Source organism: Marmota monax, unplaced genomic scaffold, assembly GCF_021218885.2.
Source record: "Marmota monax isolate L192 unplaced genomic scaffold, Marmota_monax_Labrador192_F-V1.1 WCK01_AAM20220418_F8-fsc00095, whole genome shotgun sequence".
Taxonomy (NCBI): domain Eukaryota; kingdom Metazoa; phylum Chordata; class Mammalia; order Rodentia; family Sciuridae; genus Marmota; species Marmota monax.
In genome coordinates this window covers 2,170,541-2,195,694 of record NW_026695244.1, presented here as the reverse complement: position 1 = coordinate 2,195,694, position 25,154 = coordinate 2,170,541, and the positions used below count along the sequence as shown (strand labels likewise).

General features: G+C 34.9%; 1 protein-coding gene across 10 annotated transcripts in view; it reads right to left on the bottom strand.

Moving 5' to 3' along the window:
* Nbeal1 (neurobeachin like 1) overlaps positions 1 to 25,154 on the bottom strand; it is a 188,116-nt gene that overhangs the window by 134,640 nt on the left and 28,322 nt on the right. For 8 of the 10 annotated variants that reach the window (XM_058578199.1, XM_046462953.2, XM_046462954.2 and 5 more), the window contains exons 5-8: positions 20,982 to 21,063; positions 20,366 to 20,493; positions 10,205 to 10,287; positions 30 to 115 (exon numbers count right to left, since the gene is read on the bottom strand). In XM_058578199.1, the coding sequence (XP_058434182.1) occupies positions 30 to 115; positions 10,205 to 10,287; positions 20,366 to 20,493; positions 20,982 to 21,063 (379 nt within the window). Of the gene's footprint in view, positions 1 to 29; positions 116 to 2,424; positions 3,910 to 10,204; positions 10,288 to 20,365; positions 20,494 to 20,981; positions 21,064 to 22,559; positions 22,928 to 25,154 lie in introns of those variants that run through there. The other 2 variants (XM_058578201.1, XM_058578202.1) reach the window with 2 other exon arrangements.

The following is a 25,154-nucleotide window of genomic DNA, read 5'->3' as shown; positions in this document are numbered from 1 at the left end:
TATATATTAACTTTCAACACTGTCCTCACCTGCCCACCGGCTACAATGGCTCCAAAGAGATGCAATAAGCAACACTTAAGACTTTCCTTGAGATGTTCACTTTCCTGAAAACATTCTGTGAATACACAAATAAACAAATAAGTAAAATTTTTCTTTCACAACATGATTCATCTCTAAGGAATGTGGGAAATTAAAACATGAAGAGCTATTTGTGAAAAGTCTAAATAGTATCAAATGTTAAGATTGATAAGCATTTTGCAATAGGAAAGGAAAACAGAAACCATTGTTCAGATAGCATTTTAGGTACTGTATCTATGATATCTCATTTAATTCCCACAATATTCCCTATAAAGATATCTTGCCCCCTTTATACATGAGCAAACAGAAGGTGAGAAGTTAATATCTTGCCTGAAATAACATGGCTACTAAGTAACAGAGTTAGACATTAACCCAAACCTAACATAAAATTAAGACTTTTTTTTACGGCTACTCCTTTCTCTTATTAGTCTAAGTCACTTTAATTAGTCAATTATAAAATGAAAGAGTTAAATAAAACATTTCTGGGGTCCACTCCAGGGCCAGTATTCTAAAATTCTAGTACCAATAGTAACTTTTCTTTTAACGTCATACATTATTTTATTATTTTTAAAATATTACAAATACAGGTGACAAAAAAAACTAAAACAGCATAAAAATGCTGACAAGGAAAAATATGTCTCCCTCTGACCTGTTCCTACCTTTAAAAAAAAAGAAAAAAGAAAAAGCACTGGGCATAATGGTGCACACCTATATAATCCTAGCTAAGGCTGAGAAAGGAGGATCTCAAGTTTAAGCCCAAGTTTAAGTTTATTTTGAGACAGTCTCCTGAACAACACAGTGAGACTGTCTCAAAATAAAAAATAAAAAGGGATAGCAATGTAGCTCCATGGTAAAGCACCCTGAGTTCAAAAATAAAAAAGAAGGATAGAAAAAGGAAGGAAGGAAGGGAGGGAGGGGAGGGAGGGAGGGAGGGAGGGAGGAAGGAAGGAAGGAGAAAGAGAAAAGAAAGTATATACAGTCTTCTCTCAATATTGTGGGTGATTTGTCCAGAATACCAAAATCCAAGGATGTTCAACTCCTATATATAAAATAGCATATAACCTATGCACATCCTCCTGTATACTTTTGTAATCTCTAGATTATTTATAATACAATGTAAATGAATGTCATACAAATAGTTCTTAATGTTGGGCTGGGATTGTAGCTCAGTGGTAGAGTGCTTGCCTTGCATGCATGAAACCCTGGGTTCGATCCCCAGTACCACATAAAAATAAACAAATAAAAATAAAGATATTGTGTCCATCTACAACTAAAATAATTTTAAAAAAATAGTTCTTAATGTTGTATTTTTTATTCATTCATTTTGTTTGTAATGCTAAGGATCAAACACAGTGCCTCACACATGCTAGGAATGTGCTCTGCCAGCCCTATATTCTTTTTTACAATTTTCTTTTAGTTCTAGATAGCTACAATACCTTTATTTAAATAATTAATTTATTTCTATGTGTCACTGAGGATCAAACCCAGTGCCTCACACTTGCTAGATAAGAGCTCTACCACTGAGCTACAACCCTAGCCCATTATGTTGTATTCTTTGGGAATGATAAGAAAAATATCTGTACATGTTCTGTATAGATGCAATTTTTTCTGATTATTTTTAAACCGTGGTTCAATCTAAAGATGTGAAATTCACAGGTATGGAGTCCTGTAGCATGCTTTATGTTTTTTACAAATGAGTATTATTACACACACCTCCCTCCCTCCCCCTCTCCCTTCCCCCTCCCCCTTCCCCCTTTCCCCCTGCCCCCCCACCCCCCCCATTGTAGAGGGATACAATACCTTTATTTTATGTATTTATCTTTATGTGGTGCTGAGGATCAAACCCAGGGCCTCACACATGCCAGGCAAGTGCTCTACCATTGAGCTACAACCCCAGCCCCGGAATTACTACATCTTAACAGGTAAATAAATCTACCTTATTCATTTTTGATCATACAACACATAATACTATAATGATGTACACTTACTTAACCATTCTTTACTGATAAAGTATTACACTATACCCCTTTCTTTTCATAATTTTGTAATGAATATTGTTTTGCATACATCACTGCACACTTAGAAAAGATCATGACAGAATTACTTTCAATTTTATACACAACACTACCAAAAAGAAAGCTTTGAAGTAAAATGTATCGATAGAAATTTGTAACTTAAAAATTAAGTCATTTCAGCTATGTCAGAATAATCAGCACTACACATGACTTCCTGCTTAAACAAACAAAATTTTAAAACAAAAAACTAGAAAAAAGGACAAAATAGATTCCAGAAAGACAGAGAACTGTGATACACAAAATAAGGAAAACAAACAAGCCCAAGACTCACCTGAGATTTCTGTTCAAAGACACTTTCTGGGGTATTACACAGAAAGGGGGAACCCAAAAAGAACATGACTATTTTCTGAGGTTTGGAGCCAGATGTCAACAATTGGTAGGTCTACACAACTGGAATTTGTAAAGCAGGGTATTAAATGGAGAAAGCCACACAAAGTAATCCAAAAATATGCATAGGACTTGTTTTGTATCAAAATATTAAACCTCACGATAGTGTGAAATTCCACAAGACAGGCAAACAACTACAGAAAAGCTTAGACTGAATAATTTTTCTGATTTAGTACAGAACTAGAGGATGACAGAGTTCCTTTCAGCCACAATGAACATACAAGGAAGGTAACAGATATAAATAATGCAAAAATGATATACCATACAATCTGAATCACAACACTGCTGGGGTGGCTATATTACTATCTAACAATACACGCAAGGAGTAATACCATAGGTAGAAAGGAATATTTCATTATAAAAAATGGGCCATGAAAATAAAGCCTAATGTTCTCTTACCATAATAGAATTATAAAGTAATGAAATAAAAATATCTGGAGACCTTTTTCATGAAGATAGCACAAGTGAAGAAAATCTTAATTCCTCCTAAAACCCGAGCTAACCAAAGGTCAAGGAAGAGGTGGTAAAAGGTCTATAGTCACACACAAAAATATATCTGGGCTGGAGCTGTGGCTCAGTGGTACAGAGCTTGCCTGGCATGTGTGAGGACATGGGTTTGATCCTCAGCATCACATATAAATCAATAAAATAAAAGATCCATTGACACCTAAAAAGATAAAAAATTGAACAACAAAAAAAGAATATCCATGTCACCTACTTTTGGTATCAGAAGCCAATGTAGCCCAAAGATAGCCCAATTATCCTTGGAAGAATGCCCCCAGAAGAAACAATCTTGACTATTATGCCTTCATCAACATCCTCCTAACTAACTGGACAAAGGAGACAATAATATACTTGTGTTCTTTGTGGATACCAACATCAACAAGCACCAGATTAAACAGTGAATATGCTTTACAAAATCAAAATGGCCAAAGCCAACACCCTAATCAGGTCTGATGGAAAGAAAAAGACATATGTTCTACTGACTCCTGACTATGATGCTGTCAAAAAAAAAAAAAAAAAACTGAAGTCACATGTGTCCAACTAGCCAATTCAAACAATTATGTACCACATAAAACCATTTTGATCAATGACACACTGAGTATACAATGGTGGTGCCATAAGATTACAATAAAGCTGGAAAATTCCTATCACCTCATCAAATTGTAGCTGTCTTATCATTACTCATATGTTTGTGGTGAGGCTAATGTAAACAAACATAGTTGTATAAAAGTATTGTGCACACAATTATATGCAGTACATAATTGACCATAATAAATGATAATAAATGACCATATTACTGGCCCTGTATTATTAAACTATAATTTTAATCTTTATTTTACAATATTCTTCTACTTATAAAAAAAAGTTTATTAAATCAGCATGCCATGTTTCATAGGCAGAAGCCTCATGTGTTTGCCATGTCTACTGACTGCATTTATGTACACTCTAAGATGTTGGCAAAATGATAAAATCATCTAATGATGCATTTCATAGAACAAACCCATCATTAAGTGGCACATGACTATGTTTTTTCACTATAAATGAAAAAAGAATCTGAGCGACACCTGCAATCCCAGTGACTGAGGAGGCTGAGGCAGGAAGATCACAAGTTTGAGGCTAGCCTGGGCAACTTAGTAAGACCTTGTCTCAAAATAAAAAAGGGCTGAGGTTGTGACTCAAGGGTAGAATGCTCCTGGATTCAATCCCCAGTACTTCAAAAAACAAAAGAAGGAACTAAAGAATCCCCAAACATTTGCCGATTAACACATTCCTCTTATTCTAAAATTAAACTGTTCAACAAATACAAATCGTATATAAATGGAATACAAAACAATGTATTTAAATATGTTGTGGAATGGCTAAATCAAGCTAATTTACACAGGCATAACCTTGTTTTTGTGTAATGAGAACACTTAAAAATTGCTACTCTTGGGCTGGGGCTATAGCTCAAAGGCAGAGAACTTGCCTAGCATGCATGAGGCACTGGGTTTGATCCTCAGCACTACATAAAAATAAATAAAATAAAGGCATTCTGGGGGCTGGGGTTGTGGCTCAGTGGTAGAGCACTTGCCTAGCATGTGTGAGGCACCAAGTTCAATCCTCAGCACCACATATAAACAAATAAAAAATAAAGGCCCATCAACAACTAAAAACAAAAATATTTTAAAAAATAAAAAATAAAGGCATTCTGTCCATCTACAATTACAAAAAATTTTTAAGAGGCTGGGGTTGTGGCTCGGTGGTAGAGTGCTCACCTAGCACATGTGAGGCACTGGGTTCAATCCTCAGCACCACATAAAAATGAAATAAAGATATTTAAAAAATTTTTTTAACTAAAAAAAAAACTGCTACTCTCTTATTAATATTCAAGTATACAACACATTATGATCAACTACAGTCAATATGGTACATAATACAGCTCTTGAATCTTTCTTCTAGTCTAACTGAATTTTGAATCCCCTGAACGACATCTCTCCAATTCCCCCAACAACACATTTCTTTTTTTTCCCCACATTTTATAGTGGTGCATTATGATTGCACATAATGATGGGATTTGTTTTACATATTCATACATGCACACAATATAACAATATAATTTGGCCAATATCACTCCATAGCATTTCCCCCTCCTCCCCCACCTCTCACCTCTTGATCCCTTTCCTATACTCCCTTTGATTTTCATGAGATCCATCCCCAACTCTTTTCCTTGTTCCTTTCTAGCTTCCACATATGAGAAAAAACATACAATCCTTGACCTTTTGAGTTTGACTTATTTCACTTAACATAATCATCTCTAATTCCATCTATTTTCCTGCAAATGACATAATTTCATTTTTCTTTATGACTAAATAAAACTCCTTTGTGTACATATACTACATTTTCTTTATTCATCCATCTGCTGATAGACACATAGACTGAACGGTTCCATAGTTTGGCTGTTATAAACATGGGTATACATTTATCACTGTAGTATGGTGACTTTCATTCCTCAGGTTAAATACAAAGGAGAAAAAAAAAATACAAAGGAGCAGTATTGCTGGGTCTTAGTTGTTCCATGCCTAGTGTTTTGAGGGACCTCCATACTGATTTCCATAGTGGTTGTACTATTTTATAGTCCCACAAACAGTATAAAAGTGTTCCTTTTCCTCTACATCCTCTAGCATTTATTATTATTATTGTTGTTGTTATTATCGTTTTGGTACTGGGGATTGAACCCAGGGGTGCTTAACCATTTAGCCACATCCCCAGTCCTTTTTATTTTTTGTTTTGAGACAGGGTCTCACTAAGTTGCTGAGACTGACCTTGCACTTGTGATCCTCCTGCCTCAGCCTCCTGAGTTGCATCACCATGCCTGGCTATTATCTGTATTTTTGATGACTGCCATTCTAACTGGTGTAAGATGAAATCTCAGTGTAGTTTTGAATTGCATTTTGCTAACTGCTAATGATGTCAACAACCAATTTCTTTTATTTACATATATATATATATGTGTGTGTGTATATATATATATACACATACACACAAATATGTAAATATATATACACATTTAGTTAGGTGGTGGACATAATACCTTTATTTTATTTTTCTGAGGTGCTGAGGATCAAACCCAGTGACTCATGCATGCCAAGTGAGCACTCCACCACTGAGCCCCAGCCGCAGCCCAACAACCAATTTCTTAATAACTATTGTTTAAAAAAAAAACAATAAAAAAATTGGCAAGTGTTTTAAATGAAAATTAAACTGAGTACAGCAAATTCTGTGAGGTACAGTTAAAGCAATGCTTCACAAAACAATTTATACCTCAAGATGTGCATATTCAAAAAGAAGGTCTAACTAAAAGGTTTAAAGATCAAATTTTCTTTTTTTTTTTTTGAATTTTAATATTTATTTTTTTTTTAGTTTTTGGCAGACACAACATCTTTGTTTGTATGTGGTGCTGAGGATTGAACCTGGGCCGCACGCATGCCAGGCGAGCGCGCTACTGCTTGAGCCACATCCCCAGCCCAAAGATAAAATTTTCTATTGGAAGAAGTCAGAAAAAGAAGAGCAAGTTAAACTTTAAGTAAAAGGAAAGTAATAACAGAAGTAGGGCTAATTACAGAAAATAAATCATCAAACAAAAATCACAATGAAATGAAAACCTGCTTCAGTGAAAAGATGAATATAACTTTAAAACCTCTAGCTAGACTGATCTAGAAAAACTGAGAGAGAGAATATAAATTTCCGATATCAGGAACAAAAGAGGGGGCAACAAACCAGATTCCCTAGACTTTGAAAATATCATAAAAAAGTGTTATAAAAAACATTATACCAATTCATTCAACAATACAAATGAAAAACACAAATTTTTAAAGACATGAATTTCAAAACCTAACAGAAGAAGAAATCTGAATAATTCCCTATTTAGTATAAAAATTGACTCCAGAATTTAAAACCTTCTCACAAAGTAAATTCTAGGCTGAAATGGCTTTGCCAAATAATACTAAGGAAACCATAATAACAATTTCAAACCAATTCTCACAGAAAAGAGAGGGAAAGAAAACACTGCTCAAGTCGTTTAATAAGGCCAGAATTTCTGCTTAAGACATCCATCTGTGGCGCTTTGCTATATCAACTTGAGCACAGTAAGACAAATTTTGCTACCAAGAAGGGAAGTGTTACTGTAACAAATACTTAAAAATGTGGAAGCAGCTATGGGTAATGGGTAGAGGCTAAAAGAGTTCTGGGGTGCTAGAACTATGAATCACAAGGGCAATTATTCTGGTGAGGTCTCAGATGAAAATAAACAACAAATTATTGAAATCTAGAGAAAGGCAATATTTGTTTAAAGTGACAAGGAACTTGGCTGAACTACACTGTGTTGACACCAGACTGTGTCATAGAGTTGCATAAAAGCTAAAAACTTCATGTGACAAATGGGATAGTTAGATGAGGCGATTTCTAAGCAAAGTTGGAGGAGCAGCTTGATTTTTCCTGTAAAATAGGAAAAAAAAAATGCAAAAAAAGAACAAGAACTTAAAGATTTTAAAAATTCTCAGCCTATCCACATTGTAAAAACTGAGAAAGCCTGTACTGAAAAAAATGCTAAAGTGTGACTGAACAATCATTTGATATGTCCAGGTATAACTCCTGAACTGCCTTAGCCATCTCAGCTGAGGCCAGGAATACCAGCAAAGATATTACCATTTTTAAATAAAGGAAACAGAGAAAATGGGAAGGAATGAAGGTATACTACAAGACTTCTTGAATTCTACAGGACCACACTATACAGCTATTCAGTGGTGACATGCTGCTCTTCAAGGAAAAGGAAGAATAACTCTAAAGGCAGTTTAGAGATAAGAGCTGCCACTCCCTTCTCAGACCCAGAGGGCAATGGTGTTTCTTCCTCCTACATTTCTCAGGTTTTAGTAGATCAGCAGGACCCCACCTAGTACCTTAGGGGCAGGGCTGCCCTCAGCCATGTGGGTGGTGCCCTTATAGACAGTCAAAGTGCAAAGATGCTCTTCAGGGCCAAGACATTAGGCTATTGGGTAGAATAAATGTATTCTGCATATGATAAACACTAAGTTTGGGGGATCAGAGGTGGAATAATATAAACTGTGCCCCCCCACACACATACCAAGCTTTATAAGCTGAAGCCCTACTTCTATCCTCAGTTGATTAGGACCTTTGAGGATATGCCCAAGGTTAAATGAGATTGTAAAGGTAAAGCCTTGATCTAAGAGAACTGTCCTTGTTAGAAGAAAAAACATCAGTGTTTCTTTCCAACATATAAGGTAGCAAGCAGAAGACAATCTGCAAGCCACAAAGAGATCTCACCAAAAATCAAATCTTGCTGGACTGTTGACCTTTGACTTTAGAGTCTCCAGAACTGTGAGGAAATAAATTTCTGATATTTAAAGTCACTTAGTCTATAATATTTTGGAATGGCAGCCAGAGCAGACTAGGACAATTACTTGATACAAAAACTACACAAGATATAACAAAGAAAAAAGCCCTAAAAATCTGCATGTCGCTTGAACGTAGAAACAAAAATCTTTAAAACATTAGCAAGTCAAATGAAGTATTACATAAAAAGGATAATACTACTGTATAATCATGACCAAAGGTGGTTTAGCACATAAATGCAATGTTAGTTTAACATTGAAAAATCAATCTCAACAACTAACAGACAGAAGTGGGGGGGGGGGGGAAAGGCAACACACACTCAAAAATATAAAAATCACCTCAAACAGATGCAGTGAAAATATTGGAAAAAGTCAACATCTATTCAAAATAAAATTTACTCTAATTAATGAAAGGCATCAATTAAAAATTCAGTAGCTAACATCCTACTTAATAACTAATATACTTAACAGCTAACATCATTATTTTTTTTCCCTGTACTTATAGGAACAAGAAAAAAAGTCTCCTTTTACCACTTCACCAGTATAAAAAGGCATATAGTTTAGAAAGGAAAAAAAAAAACTGTTTTGCATACAACAGGACTGTATACATATACAACCCTAAGAAATAACATAAGAATTACTATAAATTTATTGGTGAATTTATTTAGCAAAGTCACAGGGCACAATATAATTAGACAAAAATAAACCATATATATATATGTATGTATGTGTATATATATACATATATATTTATATTTTTTAACAAACAATTGGAAAATACATTAAAAATTATTTACAAACCCAAAGTACATAAAATACCTTGGGATAAATTAACAAAATATGTGCACAACCTATACATGCAGGATATAAAGGCTGTTATAGGATACTGTGCTTCCTATAAAGCAGGGTGGCTCCCAGAGCCATCAATTTGGCACCATAATTTCACTTGAAAGACCAAAGAATGGCCCTTGGACTGCTGCTGAATAAAAACACCTTATCCTATTTCACTGGCATGCTGCCTTTCTGGTCCTGTATCTTCTAAAGGAGGTCAGTTCTGGGTGTGGCTCATTATGAATACTTGAGTTTCATTACCTAGCTAACACCAATGTCACTACTGGTGGTCACACAGAGTAGCACTGCAATCATCTTCATTAAGCAAAAAATGAACTATTTCTGTCTTACTTCACAGAAGGAAAAAAAAAAAAAAAAGGAAAACTAAAGCAAATATGGCAAAATGTTAAATTCTGACAAATTTGAGGAGGGACCTAGAAACAGAGTGGTTTTTTACTGTTATGCGAATTTTTCTGTATTCTTGAGAGGTGGCATAATCACCGTTGGTTTGGGCAACTTTGTAAGCCTCTGTCTCAATTTTTTTTAAAAAAATTGGGGGGAGGGGTGGATTGGGGGATGTAGCTAAGTGGTAGAGCAATTGCCTCATACGTACAAGGCCCTGGGTTACATCCCCAGTACCATGCAAAAAATAATTATAAATAAATAAATATCTTGAAGTTCTAAAATATACTATAATTATTAAAATATTCAAATCATCAAGAAAGAATAAAAATCAGTTCTTCTCAAAAGAAGAACAGAATAATTAAAATGAAAAACAATAATCTCGGCCAAACAAATCAACTACTCCAGTGACATGTTCTCAAACAACTCCATCTTATAAATTCATAAAGCTGAATTAAGGTCTGAATTAAGAGTAAGACTAAAGAGTAAGATAAAATTACGAGTAAGATAAAAATAAAAGGAATTAAGAATGCTACTTACGATAAAAGAAAGGAATAAACTCCACTGTGAGAGAAGCTGGTTTATATTTCTGTCTGCTCTTTTCCACAGAACTAAGGATTCGTCTATTATTAAAAAGAAGTTAATAAAAAATTGTTAACATGGACAAGTAGAGAAGACACAATTACAAAAGCAACTATAAAACAAATTTAATATTTTTCTTTCATTTGTATATTGAACATCTTTTAGAACCAGCATAATCTTGAAAAAAATCAGTAATTTAAATACTGCTAAAGGATTTCTTCTTTTAAATTATACATAATGCTGGGAATGGAGGTGCACACCTATAATCCTACCTAGTCAGGAGACTGAGACAAAAGGACTATTTAAGTTCAAGGTGAGCCTGGCCAATTTATCCAGATTCTATTTGAAAATAAAATAAAAAGGGTTTGAACAAAGCTCAGGGGTAGAGTGTTTGCCTAACATGAGTGAGGCCCTGGGTTCAATCCTCAGTTAAAAAAAAAAAATTATGCATCATGTAGCCAGGTTGTTTCCACTAACTGGAGACTGAAAAACGAACTAGCCCTTAAATTTTCCAATTTACAAAAGAATCAGTTCACAATACTACTAAATTAACAGGTAAGTCTAAGTGGCCTATTATAATACAACTGAAATTCCAGAAAAAACAGGTTACTCTGCCACTTTCTGTGATTTTATCTGAACACAGTGGGTCCAGATTATTAGCTTCTTTCACGTTAAGGACATGGATCCAATATGAGCTGGGTTTGTTTTTAATAACATTTCCAGTAGCTTTTTTTTTTTTTTTTTTTTGACAATACTAGGGCTCTAACCCAGGGTATTGGCAAGCAAGGCGAGCATTCTACCACCAAGCTACTTCCTCAGGCCCTTTTTAAATTGAGACAGGGTCTCATCACATTGCCTAGGCTCACCTTGAACTTGTGAACTTGTGATCCTCCTACCTTAGCCTTGTGACTAGCTGGGATTACAGTGTGTACTACCAAGGACCCTGCTGACAAATTCTAATAGTTTTGATGGATGTTTTCTACACACTTTGGAAAGGCCAATACAAATTCCATGTGCTTTTTTAAAATTTTTAGTTGTACCTGGACCCAATACCTTTATTTTATTTATGTGAAGCTGAGGATCAAACCCAGTTTCCCACACATGCGAGGTAAGCACTCTACCACTGAGCCACAACCCCAACCCTCCATGTGCTTTTTTCTTTTAGTTGCTGATAGGCCTTTATTTATTTATTTTTTGGGGGGTGCTGAGAATCGAACCCAGTGCCTCACACATGCCAGGCAAGTGCGCTACTACTGAGCCCCAGCCCCAGCCCCCTCCGTGTGCTTTTACTAAGAAAATTCATTTAAATTCAATGCAAAATGAATCTATTAGATGGGCATGATGGTATAGAGATTAGAGAATAAATGCTATTGTTATGATACATTCAATAATGAATTGGTGAAATTTTTTAAAAATTACAGGCATTTTATTTCCTTCCCTGAAAAAAAACACACAGCATTATTAGGTAAAGCCAATGAAAGTGAAAATACCTGAAGTATAGCTACTAAGAAATTTTGTACATCTAAACAAGATATATACTAGTTTAAGATACCTTCTTCTTAATGACCATAATTAAAGTATTGAAATTACTTTCTTTATAATTCAAAACAAGGAAGAAAAACTAATTGACCACAGAATAAACCAAATAGAATAGGTACAGCAGAACTCACTGATAGCAGAATAAAGACTCCTAAGATCCAGATCTAACGTCTAGATTCACTAGAAATCACCTCAGACATTATTTTCTACTGCACTACTTTCCAAATCTAAGCCTATTTCCAATGTGTGAAAGGCATAAAAATGATCATACCTCCTATATTTAATTTCAAACATGACATCTTAGAACATTATTAGCTCTTCTTTTTAAGATCTTTATCAAAGACTTTGTATGTCTTCTAAAAATACAAAATTTACTGGTGTGTCAAAAATTTCAGTTGTATAGCAGAAAATTAACTTAAAAAGATGAAATCTGATTTAACTTTCAGTTAGATTTGTCCATGAGATTATCTCCATTCTGTGTTTTTATTATAAATTGTGGTATTAATGATTAGACTGTTATATCCTATCCAAACAATCTGTGCTACAAACAATAAACATTCTCACCTGATTAACATAATGAAAATGTACTTTTGTAATTTGATTATCAAAGATGAATTCTCAAATCCCTGTATTAGGTGTAACATAAGAACATAAATAACTTCCATATTTGTCATAAAAAATTTAATAAGCTAACATAAGGAAAAGGTGAGAACTATTATGTTAGAACACAAAAATTAAAGCCTGTTGTTTGCACTGCATGTTTTCAATTGGTTAACAGAACTAAAAAGGAACTTTAGTCTTATAGCATTTTTAAAACATAGCATACTTGATGGCCCCACTTTTATTTGATATTTGAGCCAAGCACTTAGCACCTGGCAGATTAAAACATATATCAATTAGTTTCTGAGAAGGCTGCAAAACATTTGTTTGCATCTCAGTTTTTATAAGCTGTTTCCCCTGGTTAGGTAGGTTATGCTTCTTTTTTGCTCTCTCACCATGTATAGGACACAATCATTTCTCTTTTTAACTTTTTATTTGGACATATGTCCAAGCTCCTACAAAAGCAGCAACAATAAGAATAATATAAAGAATAGCAAATACAGTTTACCTAAATTCACTGTTAACATTTTATCCTAAATCTTCACCATTTGCATACTTTCTCCTCATATATACATGAATTAATATAAACACATATTTACACTTAATATTTTTCCAAATGTTTAAAAAAAATTCACATATGTCAATAGTCACCTCTTCATACTATAATGAATATTTACTAAGAATAGGGTTTTAGGGGCTGGGGTTGTGGCTTTGTGGTAGAGCACTCGCCTAGCATGCTTGAGGCACTGAGTTCGATCCTCAGCACCACACAAATGGAAAATAAAGATATCGTGTCTACTTAAAACTAAAAAACAAATATTAAAAAAGAATAGGGTTTTATATAACACCACAGAATAGCAAAAAAATTAACACTGATAAAATACTTTAATCTACCTCCACATTCCAGTTTTGTCAAATCACTTAAGAACATCCTCTGTAATATTACCCTCCTTCCAGGACAGCTTTCTTTCCAGGGTCAGGTATCGCACTTAGTGTCTCTTTAGCCTCCTTTAATCTGAAATACTACTACAATCTCTTTTTGTACACTGCTGCTATCCTCATCCCTTTTTTAAAAAATTAGAATTGGAATACAAATCTTTAGGATTTGCTTGGTGTTTCCTCACAAATGATTTCAGATTATGTTTAGACAGAATATCACAAAAGTAATCACGTGTCTTTCTTAGGATACCACATATAGAGGCATACTATGTTTATCTGCTTCTTACTAATAATGTTTTTTAGTCACCCACTCAACTGGATTATTTGGTCCAGTACTGTCCAAAATTATTACTAAATTATTTATATGCAATAATCTGTGGGGAGATATTTTTAAATCATGCAAATATCATGCTCTGTTGGAACCCATATATGAATTATGAGTTTGTTTTGAGCGAACACAAAGCAGGGAAGCTGCTTTTCTGGGAAATCCTGGGTGAAATTCCCCAGTTTGAAACCCCAGATCAAGTTGGTGCCCTGCCTCAGGTCACAGCCTTAGGATCAAACACAACCCTCAGGATATGGGCGTAACCTATGGAGCACCAAACAACCTGTTTATTGCAAGATCCCAGATACACCAAGAAACAAGATCCCTCCCACCCAGAAACCTTATCCCTGCCTTTGATGTACTTCCCCTTAAATAAGAATTGGGGCTTTTTCAGTAGTCCAGTTCCAGTTTCTATCAGGGCTGTGACACCCATCAGGTGCTCCCCTTTTAAATCTAATCTCCGGCTTTGTCTTCATTTCTTACTGATTATTTCTGACTCCCCCGCCCCCAGGAGGCTCACACCTCCTAGCAGGAATCTGTTCTGCTGGGGTGCTGGTTACCTCACATAGGTACCTCATACTCTAATCAAAACTTTCCCCTGTATTTATTCTCCATTAATAATTAATAAGGCAAGATTGCCTTATCCATTCTTTACTATAATGTGCAAATCAAAATGATAAATTTTTACAACTCCAGCATCCTCTGCACATTTACTAATTGGCAATAGGTATTATACTATATACAATAGCTTTCACATCTTCCTTAGCTACCACTGATATGAACTCTTGAATTCAAGAATTACTACAGTAATTCAATTCTGTAATTATTTTGTGCAAATATTGCCCCAGCTTTGGCAAATAGGAACCCCAGGGGATACATGTTATTTTTCTATAGGAAGGCAATGAGTCCTACTAAATTTGTGCTGAGAACAGAGTAAGAACTTAATAAATACATGTCAGAATGAATGAACAAGTCACTTTGAGGGAAGATTTCTTTCCAATAGACTTATTTTATTTCCACTTGAGGAAATTATTCTGTGGGATTCTGCAAACAAACAAAAAAAAAACAAACCTGAACTAACAGACCAATAAAACTGGATTACAGGGGTGCTGAAGCTATGGCTCAGCAGTAGAGTGCTAGCCAAGTGGGAGACACTGGCTTCGCTCCCAGCTCCAAATAAAAATAAACAAAATAAAGGTATTGTGTCCATCCATAACTAAAAAAATAATTTAAAAAATAACCTAAATTACATGTGGTATGAAGAGCATCCATTTGTTTCATCAAACAAGAAAGTTCATAAAATTTTAAATGACCATGATTGGAATTATGCTGATTTTAATTAAATATGTTCTATCCGGTTTTTGGGGTAAACAATAAGCTCACAAAAGCATAAAAATATATACATTCCAAATTTTCATTTAACTTCAGAATCAAAAGTAATATAAATAAAATGTAAGTTATTGCTACAGATCTTGTGTATGGTTTTTCCATGAGCAATTTCTCCTAAGTCGATGATTTGAATCTCCCGGTCAAAGTCAAAGAAACTCAAGTCTGAATTCCTTGCTTTACCATTTACCTCTGAAGTTGTTCTTACATCACTGGCAAGACTGCTATGCAATATTAAAGATAATATACAGCTTCAAGCATAATTCCTGGCAAATATATTGCATGCACTCATTAAATGCCACTATTCATCTTCTATTCCATTCCTCTTTCAGTTGCCATCTTAAATATGTAGAATTATTTTTCTATATGTTATACTATTTAAAAATTTTCTTCTTGTTTGTAGCTGTCAAAAACTACAATTGTTTTCAATTACCAATTTTACTCTCCTTAAATTTATCAGGTCTATCTTTTTATAAATCTTTTCTTTCCCATATTTTGAATTCATTTTGCTCTTATTTTAAGGATTTCTTTAAAAGACTCTCCTCTATCATTTTCAGACTGATTTTATGTTCCTTTCTGTACCTGCCTTACTGTCTATAAAAAGAAATTCTGTCATTGTTTCAAAACTTAACATGTTCTCTTAGATTCGCCATTGGTGATAAGCATAAGGTGGAAAATGGAGACATGACAAAGAGTAGGAGGAAGAGATACGTTTTCCTTTGAGAAATCTCTGGCATGCATGTCAAAATAGAGGTTCCCATTCTTTGGGAACCAAAGTCCAAAATGAGTATCAAGGCTACAAACAAAGCACTGCTATTTACCTCTTTGCATCTTTAGAGAAACATAAGCAAAGTACAGGGAGAGGCAAAAGGTAGTAATGATGTTATATGCAACTACTTCCATTTTTACAGCACTTCTAGTCATATCATAGAACTGAACTTTTTGCCCCTTTGTGGTGGTTAGGGACATGTCATTAGTTCTGACTTATGCGTTCAGAATGAAAATGTTTTGTGTCACATGACATGACCAAAAAAGAACATTCAGTTATCAATGTGAGATCTTGTACCACTTTCTTGTCTCTCTCATGTAGAAAATAGCAAAGCCTAACAAGCCGGCTGTTCTGTCAGGTTGGGACCTTGAGTGAGGAGGGTAAGCAGAAGCTCCTGAATACCCACAGTACTAGACAGATAGCATGAACCATAAATAAACCTTCATTATTCTGTGCCCCTTGTTTATTTAAAGTATCATAATCTAGTATATTCTGAGTGACACAAAATCTTTACAAAAGAAATTCAAAGACCTTCTCTCTGGAAAAAAAGCACACAATTCAAGAGAAAAGAAAGTGTTCAGAAGGTTATTAGTACCTTCCCATTAATAAACAGTCAAGAAGTGTAAGGACTATGTGATGGCTAACTTTATTAACTTGGCAGGTGTCTTGGGATAAGAATAACTGGTAAATTGGTGGGCTCTGGGTAAAGCATATTGTCTTCCATAATGTTGAAAGCCTGAATAGAATAAAGACTGGCTTCCCTGAGCAACAAGGAATTCTCTAACAGACCAAGTCTCCCATGACACTTAATCTTCATCTTTAGCTCTTCTGCGTGTCCACCTGCCACCCTACCACCACTGGTTCTCTTGGGTCTTGTTATGGTTTGGATGTGAGGTGTTCCCCAAAAGCTCATGTGTGAGAGACAATGCAAGAAGGTTTAGAAGAGAAATGATTGGGTTATGGGAGCCTTAACCAATCACTGAATTAACCCCCTGATGGGATTAACTGAGCAGTGACTGAAGGTGGGGAGGGTGTGGCTGGAGGAAGTGGGTCATTGCAGGTGTACCTTTGGGGTATATATTTTGTATCTGGTAAGTAGAGTCTCTCTCTCTCTCTCTCTCTCTCTCTCTCTCTGCTGCCTGATCAACAAGTGAGCTGCTGCCTTCCACCAGACTCTTCCATCATGATGTCCTGCCTCTTGTTGAGCCCCAAAGAATGGAGCATGCTGTCTATAAATTATAACTGAAACCAGGCTGGAGTTATGGCTCAGTAGTAGAGCACTTTCCCAGCACGTGTGACACACTGGATTTAATCCTCAGCACCACATAAAAACTAAATAAATAAAATAAAGGTATTGTGTCCATCTACAACTAAAGAAAAAAAAAAAGACTGAAACCATGAGCCCCCAAATAAACTTTTCCTCTCAAAAATTGCTCTGGTCAGTATTTTAATCAGCAGTGACAAAGCTGACCAAAACAGGTCTCACACCTGCCAAGCTACACTGAAGATTTGGACTTACCAGATTCTGTAATTACATGACCAGTTCCTTATAAAAATTCAGTGCCCCTTCCCACACACACACACACACAAATCCTACACATTCTATTGGTTCTATTTTTCTGGAGAACCAAAATCATATAGACAAATTCTCTCAAGGTGTATAGTAAACGTAGAAACACTCAGAGAGGATTCTTGTATTTTCATAATTGAAGCACATGTTCCTATTATTTCTCTTCTTGCCTTAACTAAAGGATATCTTCTTTTTTAAAAATAAATTGACAAAAAATGCATATTTATTTATTGTATACAACATGATATTCTGAAATATGTATATACTACAGAATTGCCAAATCTAGCTAATTAACATATGTAATATCCCACATACTACTCTTTTTATTTGGTAATAGTAATTAAACCCAGGGACACTTTTCCAATATGCTATATCCCCAGATCTTTTTTTACATTTTATTTTGAGATAGGGAGTCACTAAGTTGCTCAAAAAATTGCTAAGGCTGGCCTTCAACTTATGATCCTCCTGCCTCAGCCTCCCAAATCACTGTAGTTACAGGTATGCACCACCATGCCTGGATGCCTGGCTTAACATACTATTGTCTTAGCCATTTTCAAGCATTAAAATTTGGGGTATTTTTGGTTGGGTTTTTTCCTTTTCTTTTCTTTTTAGTTGGAGATGGACACAATGCCTTTACTTATTGGTTTTTATGTAGTGCTGAGGATAGCACCCAGTGCCTTGCACATGCTAAACAAGAGCTCTACCACTGAGCTACAGCCTCAGCCCCTAAAATACATTGTTATTAACTAGAGTCACTATGTTGTAAAACTTATCTCTTAAACATATTCTTTCTGTCTAAATGAAAATTTATGTCCTTTAACCAACATTTCCTCATCCCCTCACTAGGATGTATTCTTATTTCAATAAATTATATCATGCTTATAATCCCAGTTATTCAGGAGGTTAAGACAGAAGGATCTTGAGTTTGAGGCCAGCATGGGCAACACAGCAAGACCCCATTTGAAGAAAATAAAATCTTATTACTATATAGCACATACAAAGTATATTGCCACATAGCTTATACAGATGTTCTCTCAGTTATCCATTCTTCATCTATTCAAAGTGAGGGTATACAATGCCTATAAAAAAAACACTGAAATTCAGTGAAAATCTGAATTTTTGAAACAAAATTGTGATCATGTTGCAGGAAGTAGGAATTATTTCTAAATGGGGTCAGGTTAAATTGACAGTGAAAATGGAAATATCTTAAGCAGACTTTAGAAAACTTGAAAAGAGGTCTCACTGAGGGTGATGATACAATTCTTCCTATTCTATGCCCACAGATAAGAACAACATGTGAGTTTAAAAACTTCTTTGAGCTCTGAATTGATAATAAGCTACTATCACTGATGAACTCAACCTAATTATATTTTAAGATTGGGAGCCATCTTGTCACAAAGTCATGAAAAGTTAATCTCTGTTTTATTATAAATTACTGTAATTTCTAAATTTGTTTGTAATTCCTGTACCTTGAACTCACCCAAGCCTTGCTTTCCCTGACCAGATAACAACACCCTCTAAAATCTCAGTGGTGCCTCATAAATCCTGACTCCCCCGACCAGGTAACAACCCTCTCTGAAACCTCAATGGTGCCTCATAAATTCTGATGTTGGGATCTGAATTTACTCCCTACCTTGAAATGTCATGCCATGTAGATCATTAACCTGCTATCTGCCTTTGTATTATGCTTGTCAAAATCCTGTTCTCTGTAAGTTCTCAAGACACCCCCCTTTGCAACTTTTTGTGCTATAAAATCGTGTTCCTGGAAAGCTGGGGGAATGATCTCTAGCCTGGGGTTTTCGGGAGAGAGAGTCCTGGCCAGCTCCAGTGTACACAAATACAAGCTTGCTTTAATTTGATTCAAAATTGGAGTCAGTGGTCTTTTCTTCGCATCATAGTTTAACAGCCACTATGCTACAAACACACAATCCTACATCTTCTCTGCTTTCTGATGCTGGAGCTGACAATGAAAATTATTTCTTTGTTTTCCAGCTGACTTCCTTTGGGGATGCCCAATAGTGGGTACCAGATGAAAGCCAGAAGAAAAAGTCAAGCAGGCACTGCTTCCCTATTCTTATTCTTTTCTATACTTACCATTGACATTGCCCCTACAACAATTCTTAATTAAAGAAATGGCAATTGATTTCTGTCCTTTATTCAGTTTTGGCAGTCCCAGAACCAGTCTGTTCCCAGCTAGTCAGCAATACCAGTACCAGCTGAGCAATGCTCCTTCTTCAGAGTTTCTAGAGGGTTAGAGGGCCTATTCTCCGAACATCTTGATTCTGATACTTGCAATTTTTTCCCCTTGTTCCCAAAGCCTCAAGGAAGGTAACTTTCATGAAGTCACTATCTCTGTACTATCTGTATGTCCCACCTTTGCTTTTTCAGTTCTCTAATATCTGTTTAATAATTTCCTAGTATTACATTGTCTTTTAATATCTAGTATGGTTTTAGTTTGCCTTGACTGGACCTTGACTGATACATGCTCACAATTAAATAGTTGATGTAGCTCACCAGCAGAACATTTGCCTAACATGTAGGAGGCCCTGGGTTCAATCCCTAGCACCATGGAAAGAAAAAGAAAAAGAAAACATTGCTACAAGGTATTTGAAAATTTGAAATATGTGTATTTGGGGGTGCTGTAAATCAAACGTAAAGCCTTCCATATATACCGCTGAACAATATATACTCCTAGTAGTAAAATGTTCTGTAAATGGAAATTTTCTTTAAAAACTGTAGTACTCCATTTATATCAATATGCTTTTAACATTTCTTATCAAATTAGCAGTACTCAATAGCATTATAAAATACAACTTCAGAGTACATTTAATTATCTGGAAGTATCATTTATCACTAATTCATTACCTCTAACATATTTCTCTCAGAGTTAAATCTGTGGGTATTATCCATACCTTTACAATTGCTTTCACTTTGAAAAATCACATATATTCTTACATTCACGTTCTAAATAATGTGATTTATAAGACATACCCTGAAATTCTTTGTCTCCAATTTCTATATGGATCATATAAACTTTCACAAAATGCCAATGCATGGATCACAAATTCTTCAATTGATGTCTGATCGGCCATTTCCTTCTCTTTTTTTTTGCTTTTTAACTGAGAATAAAGTTAAACATAAAATTAGACATGTTTCATTCACCATCTAACAATAAATCATTTTTATTCAAATAACTTCCTTTTGAGGCAAAAGGGGTCATTTAATCATATAGACTACATATACCCTCTCATAATTTAAATTTTTCCTAGTATATGTTTAAAATAGCCAATCCTCTTTTGAGAAAAATTATGTTTTCAATAAGATATTTAGTAGCTAAATACATAAATACATCAAATTCACAAACTGGGTCATTTTAAAAAGCCATTTACAAAACACTTTAATTTGTTAAGTTAAAATAACATAACAGCTACTTGTATACATTTAAACTAGTATGTATAAGATTTCTGAAATATTTACTACCCAATGATAATTTAAATTCTCTTCTCAACTATTACATCCTATGAAAACATTTAATTACATTAATTATAATTTTTAAAAAAAGTCTCAATAAGTACCAAAAAGGAATAACATATTAGTTCACACCTACTTGCTGAATATAGAGTGTTGTCATGGTGATAACATGATTAATATAAGAGCATGTTCCAATTTCTTCCACATTTGATAGATTTCTATGACAAAAAAAATCATATTATTATTACACTTGAAAGGTGAACAAAATGTGTACTAAGCTTGAATTTTGAGGACAGATATGGGTAACAAACTACAACTGATACTTATTAAAACATAAAATCAACATAGTTATATAACTCTTTTCCCACAAATGTAAAATACACCTCAAGAACCATTAATTACTATCAACAGAAAATGTTTAAGATAGCAAATATTATATAAGACCACAATTTCTCAGACAAGTAGACTTGTATCTACTTATAGGAAAATTAAACAAAACCACAAATTAGAACCAGAAGGAAAAAAAAAAAATCACCAATATTCTTTTTTTTCTCTTTTTAGTACTGGGAATTGAACCCAGGGGTGCTGAAACTTTTTTATATATTTTTTTTTCATTTAGAGACAAGGCCTCACTGAGTTGCTTAGGTCCTCACTAACTTTATGAGGCTGGCTTTGAACTCAGGATCCTCCTGCCTCAGCCTCCTGAGCTGCTGGGATTACATGCATGCACCACAATGCCTGGCTGACCTATATTCTTATAATCTGAACATAAGCAATTATTTCAATCTAGATTATTTATTTAAAGGTTGTATTTTCCCTACACAGATTATTAGTTTAGATTTTGTATATATAGTGTCACCATTATACCACATGTTGCTTTATAGGTTTCACTTTGCTTTTTTAATTATAATTCCCTTTTCATTCTTGTATTTCCTCAACTACATTAAAATTCCTCAATAGAAGGATTACTGGCATATTTACATACTCTAAGAGACTATAATTTCACATCCTGTTTAAAGCAGGTCAGTAAGTGATTGATATTTAATTAAAATATGGCCCTGATTTTATTCCATTTTTATAAGACTGAAGTACGACATATGCTAATATTTACTACATCTGAAGTTTTTTTGCATAATTTTCAGAGTAAAGTTCATTCATTTTCTGTACCACTGGGACTTCATAAAATACATTTTAAAATCCAGGGCTGGGGTTGTAGCTCAGTGGTAGAGCACTTATCTAGCACGTGTGAGGCAATGGCTTCTATTCTCAGCACCACATATAAAGAAATAAAGTTCTATCAACAACTAAAAACTATATAAAATAAAGAAATAAATAAAAGTAAAGTCCAGTAAATGTCCTAGGCTCAGTGGTGCAAACCTGCAATCCCAGTGGCTCTGGAGGCTGAGACAGGAAGATCACAAGTACAACGCCAGCCTCAGCAACTTAGTGAGGCCCTAAGCAACTTAGTGAGATCCTGTCTCAAAATAAAAAATAAAAAGGACTGGAGATGTAGCTCAGTGGAAACTGCCACTGGGTTAAATCCCCAATGCCATCCCCCTCCCCCCAAAAAAATCCAGTAAATGCTAAGGGAACAGAAAAAAATTAATTAAATTAACAGGTTTCTTAATGCAAAAAGTCAGACCAGCATGTCATCTTGGCTGTTTCTCCTCTTGTTAATGATACTAGAAAATTTTAAAGTTTACATGTAACTCACATTATATTTCCAATACTTATAACCAATAAGCACATGAAAAAATGTTCAACATCATGGGCCTTGAAAAATCACATGCAAGTCAAATCATAATGAGATACCACTTCATGCCAACTAATAAACCTGTAATGAAAAAGATAAATGGATAAAATGATATATCCATGATGGATTATTATATAGCCACAAGAAGAAATGAAGTATCAATGTATTCTACAAAATGGATGAACCTTGAAAATATTATGGTAAGTCACAAAGGACCACATAATATATAATTTCATTTCCTTGAAAAATTCATTTTGATGAAACAGAAGTAGATAAGTGGTTACCAAAGGATGGAGACACAATGAATGGGGAGTGATACCAATGAGTACTGAGAGTTTCCTTATAAGCTCATAAATATGTTCTAAATATGTTTAAAACCAATGAATAATACTTTATTATTTTCTTTCAGTAACCAGGACCTCAGACATGCTATTCAAGCAGTAAGCTATATCCCCAGTCCTTGTTGAGACAGGGTCTTGTTAAATTGCCTCAAACTTGCATTCTTCCTCCCTCAGCCTCCCAAGTAGCTAAGTTTAGACATGTGTGCCACCACACCTGGCAAAAACCACCAAATAATACATTTAAGTGGATGACTTGTATGGTATGTTAATTATCTCCTAATAAAGCTTATATTAAAAAGTGAATATGGGATGTGGGGATAAGAAAGATAGTAGAATGAAACAGACATTATCACTTTATGTATATATGTGACTATGACCAATATGATATCCTTCAATATGTATACTCAGAAAAACGAGAAATTATACACCATCTATGTATGATATATCAAAGTATATAAGCGCATTCTACCATCATATATAACTAATTTAAACAAATAAAAAGTAATTTTTTAAAAAAAGTTAATATGGGCTGGGGTCATGGCTCTGCAGTAGAGCGTTTGCTGAGCGCTTGCCTAGCACATTCGAGGCCCTGGGTTCAATGCTCAGCACCACATAAAAATAAATAAATAAAATAAAGGTATTGTGTCCAACTACAACTAAAAAATAAATATTAAAAAAAGTGAATATAACATTTTACACACAGTTAAAGCTGAATTAGTGGCTGGGCACAGTGGCGCACACCTGTAATCCCAGTGGCTCAAGAGGCTGAGACAGGAGGATTCCAAGTTCAGGACCAGCATCAGAATAGAAGTACTTTAGATTAAACAAAGGGGAATGAAGGGGAGAGAGGGGGGAATGGGAATAGAAAAGACAACAGAATGAACTGGACATTAATATACTATGTGCATATATGATTACATGACCAATGTAATTCCATATCATGTACAACCAGAAGAATGAGAAGTTATACCCCATGTTTGTATAATATGTCAAAATACATTCTACTATCATGTGTAACTAATTATAACAAACAAAGACCATCCTCAGTTCATGGCCAAATCCTATCTCAAAAAATACAAGACAGACACGGTGGTGCATATCTGTAATCCTAGCTGCTCAGAAGGCTGAGGCAGGAGGATGGCAAGTTCAAAGGCAGCCTCAGCAATTTAGTGAGGCTCTAAGTAACTTGGCGAGACCTCTTCTCAAGATATAAAATAAAAAAGAAGGGCTGGGGAAGTGGCTCAAGCGGTAGCGCGCTCGCCTGGCATGCATGCGGCCAGGGTTCAATCCTCAGCACCACATACAAACAAAGATGTTGTGTCCGCCGAAAACTAAAAAATATAAATAAATATTAAAATTCTCTCATTCTCTCTCTCTCTCTCTCTCTCTCTCTCTCTCTCTCTCTCAAAAAAAAAAAAAAAAAAAAAAGGTGGGATTCTGGGGAGGTGACTCAGTCGTTGAACACCCCTGGGATCGATACCTGGTACTAAAAAATTAATAAATAAATAATATGAAAGTCTGGGATGCACCTCAATGGTTAAGTGCCCCTGGGTTCAATCCCTGGTATCAAAAAAAGGAAAACAGAAGTACGCCTAAGGTTCTTAGTGAACCTAATTTAGGGGTGAACTATTTTAGCAATTATTGCTCAATCATTTTATAATTTTTGCAATGAAAGGCAATAAGCAACTAAGTCAAAGATGACTAAAAAGTTAAATATTAAGACCATATTCATTGGGCTGGGGATGTGGCTCAAACGGTAGCGGGCTCGCCTAGCATGCATGCGGCCCGGGTTTGATCCTTAGCACCACATACAAACAAAGATGTTGTGTCCGCCGAAAACTAAAAAATAAATAAATATTAAAATTCTCTCTCTCTCTCTCTAAAAAAAAAAAAAGAAAGAAAGAAAAAAAAAGACCATATTCATCTATTAACTATAAAATATAAAACAGCCAGGGACGGTGGCATACACCTGTAATCCCAGTGACTCAGGAAGCTGAGGCAGGAGGATCATTAAGTTCAAAGGCTGCCTCAGCAAGGTGCTAAGCAACTCAGTGAGACCCTGTCTCTAAATAAAATATAAAATAGGTCTGGGGATATACTCAGGTGCCTCTGAGTTCAATTCCCAGCACCCGCCAAAAAAAATTTATATATGCACACACACATAAAAAATGGAAGAAATTATAGAACATGGATAACAAAAAAAGGGCAGATTTCA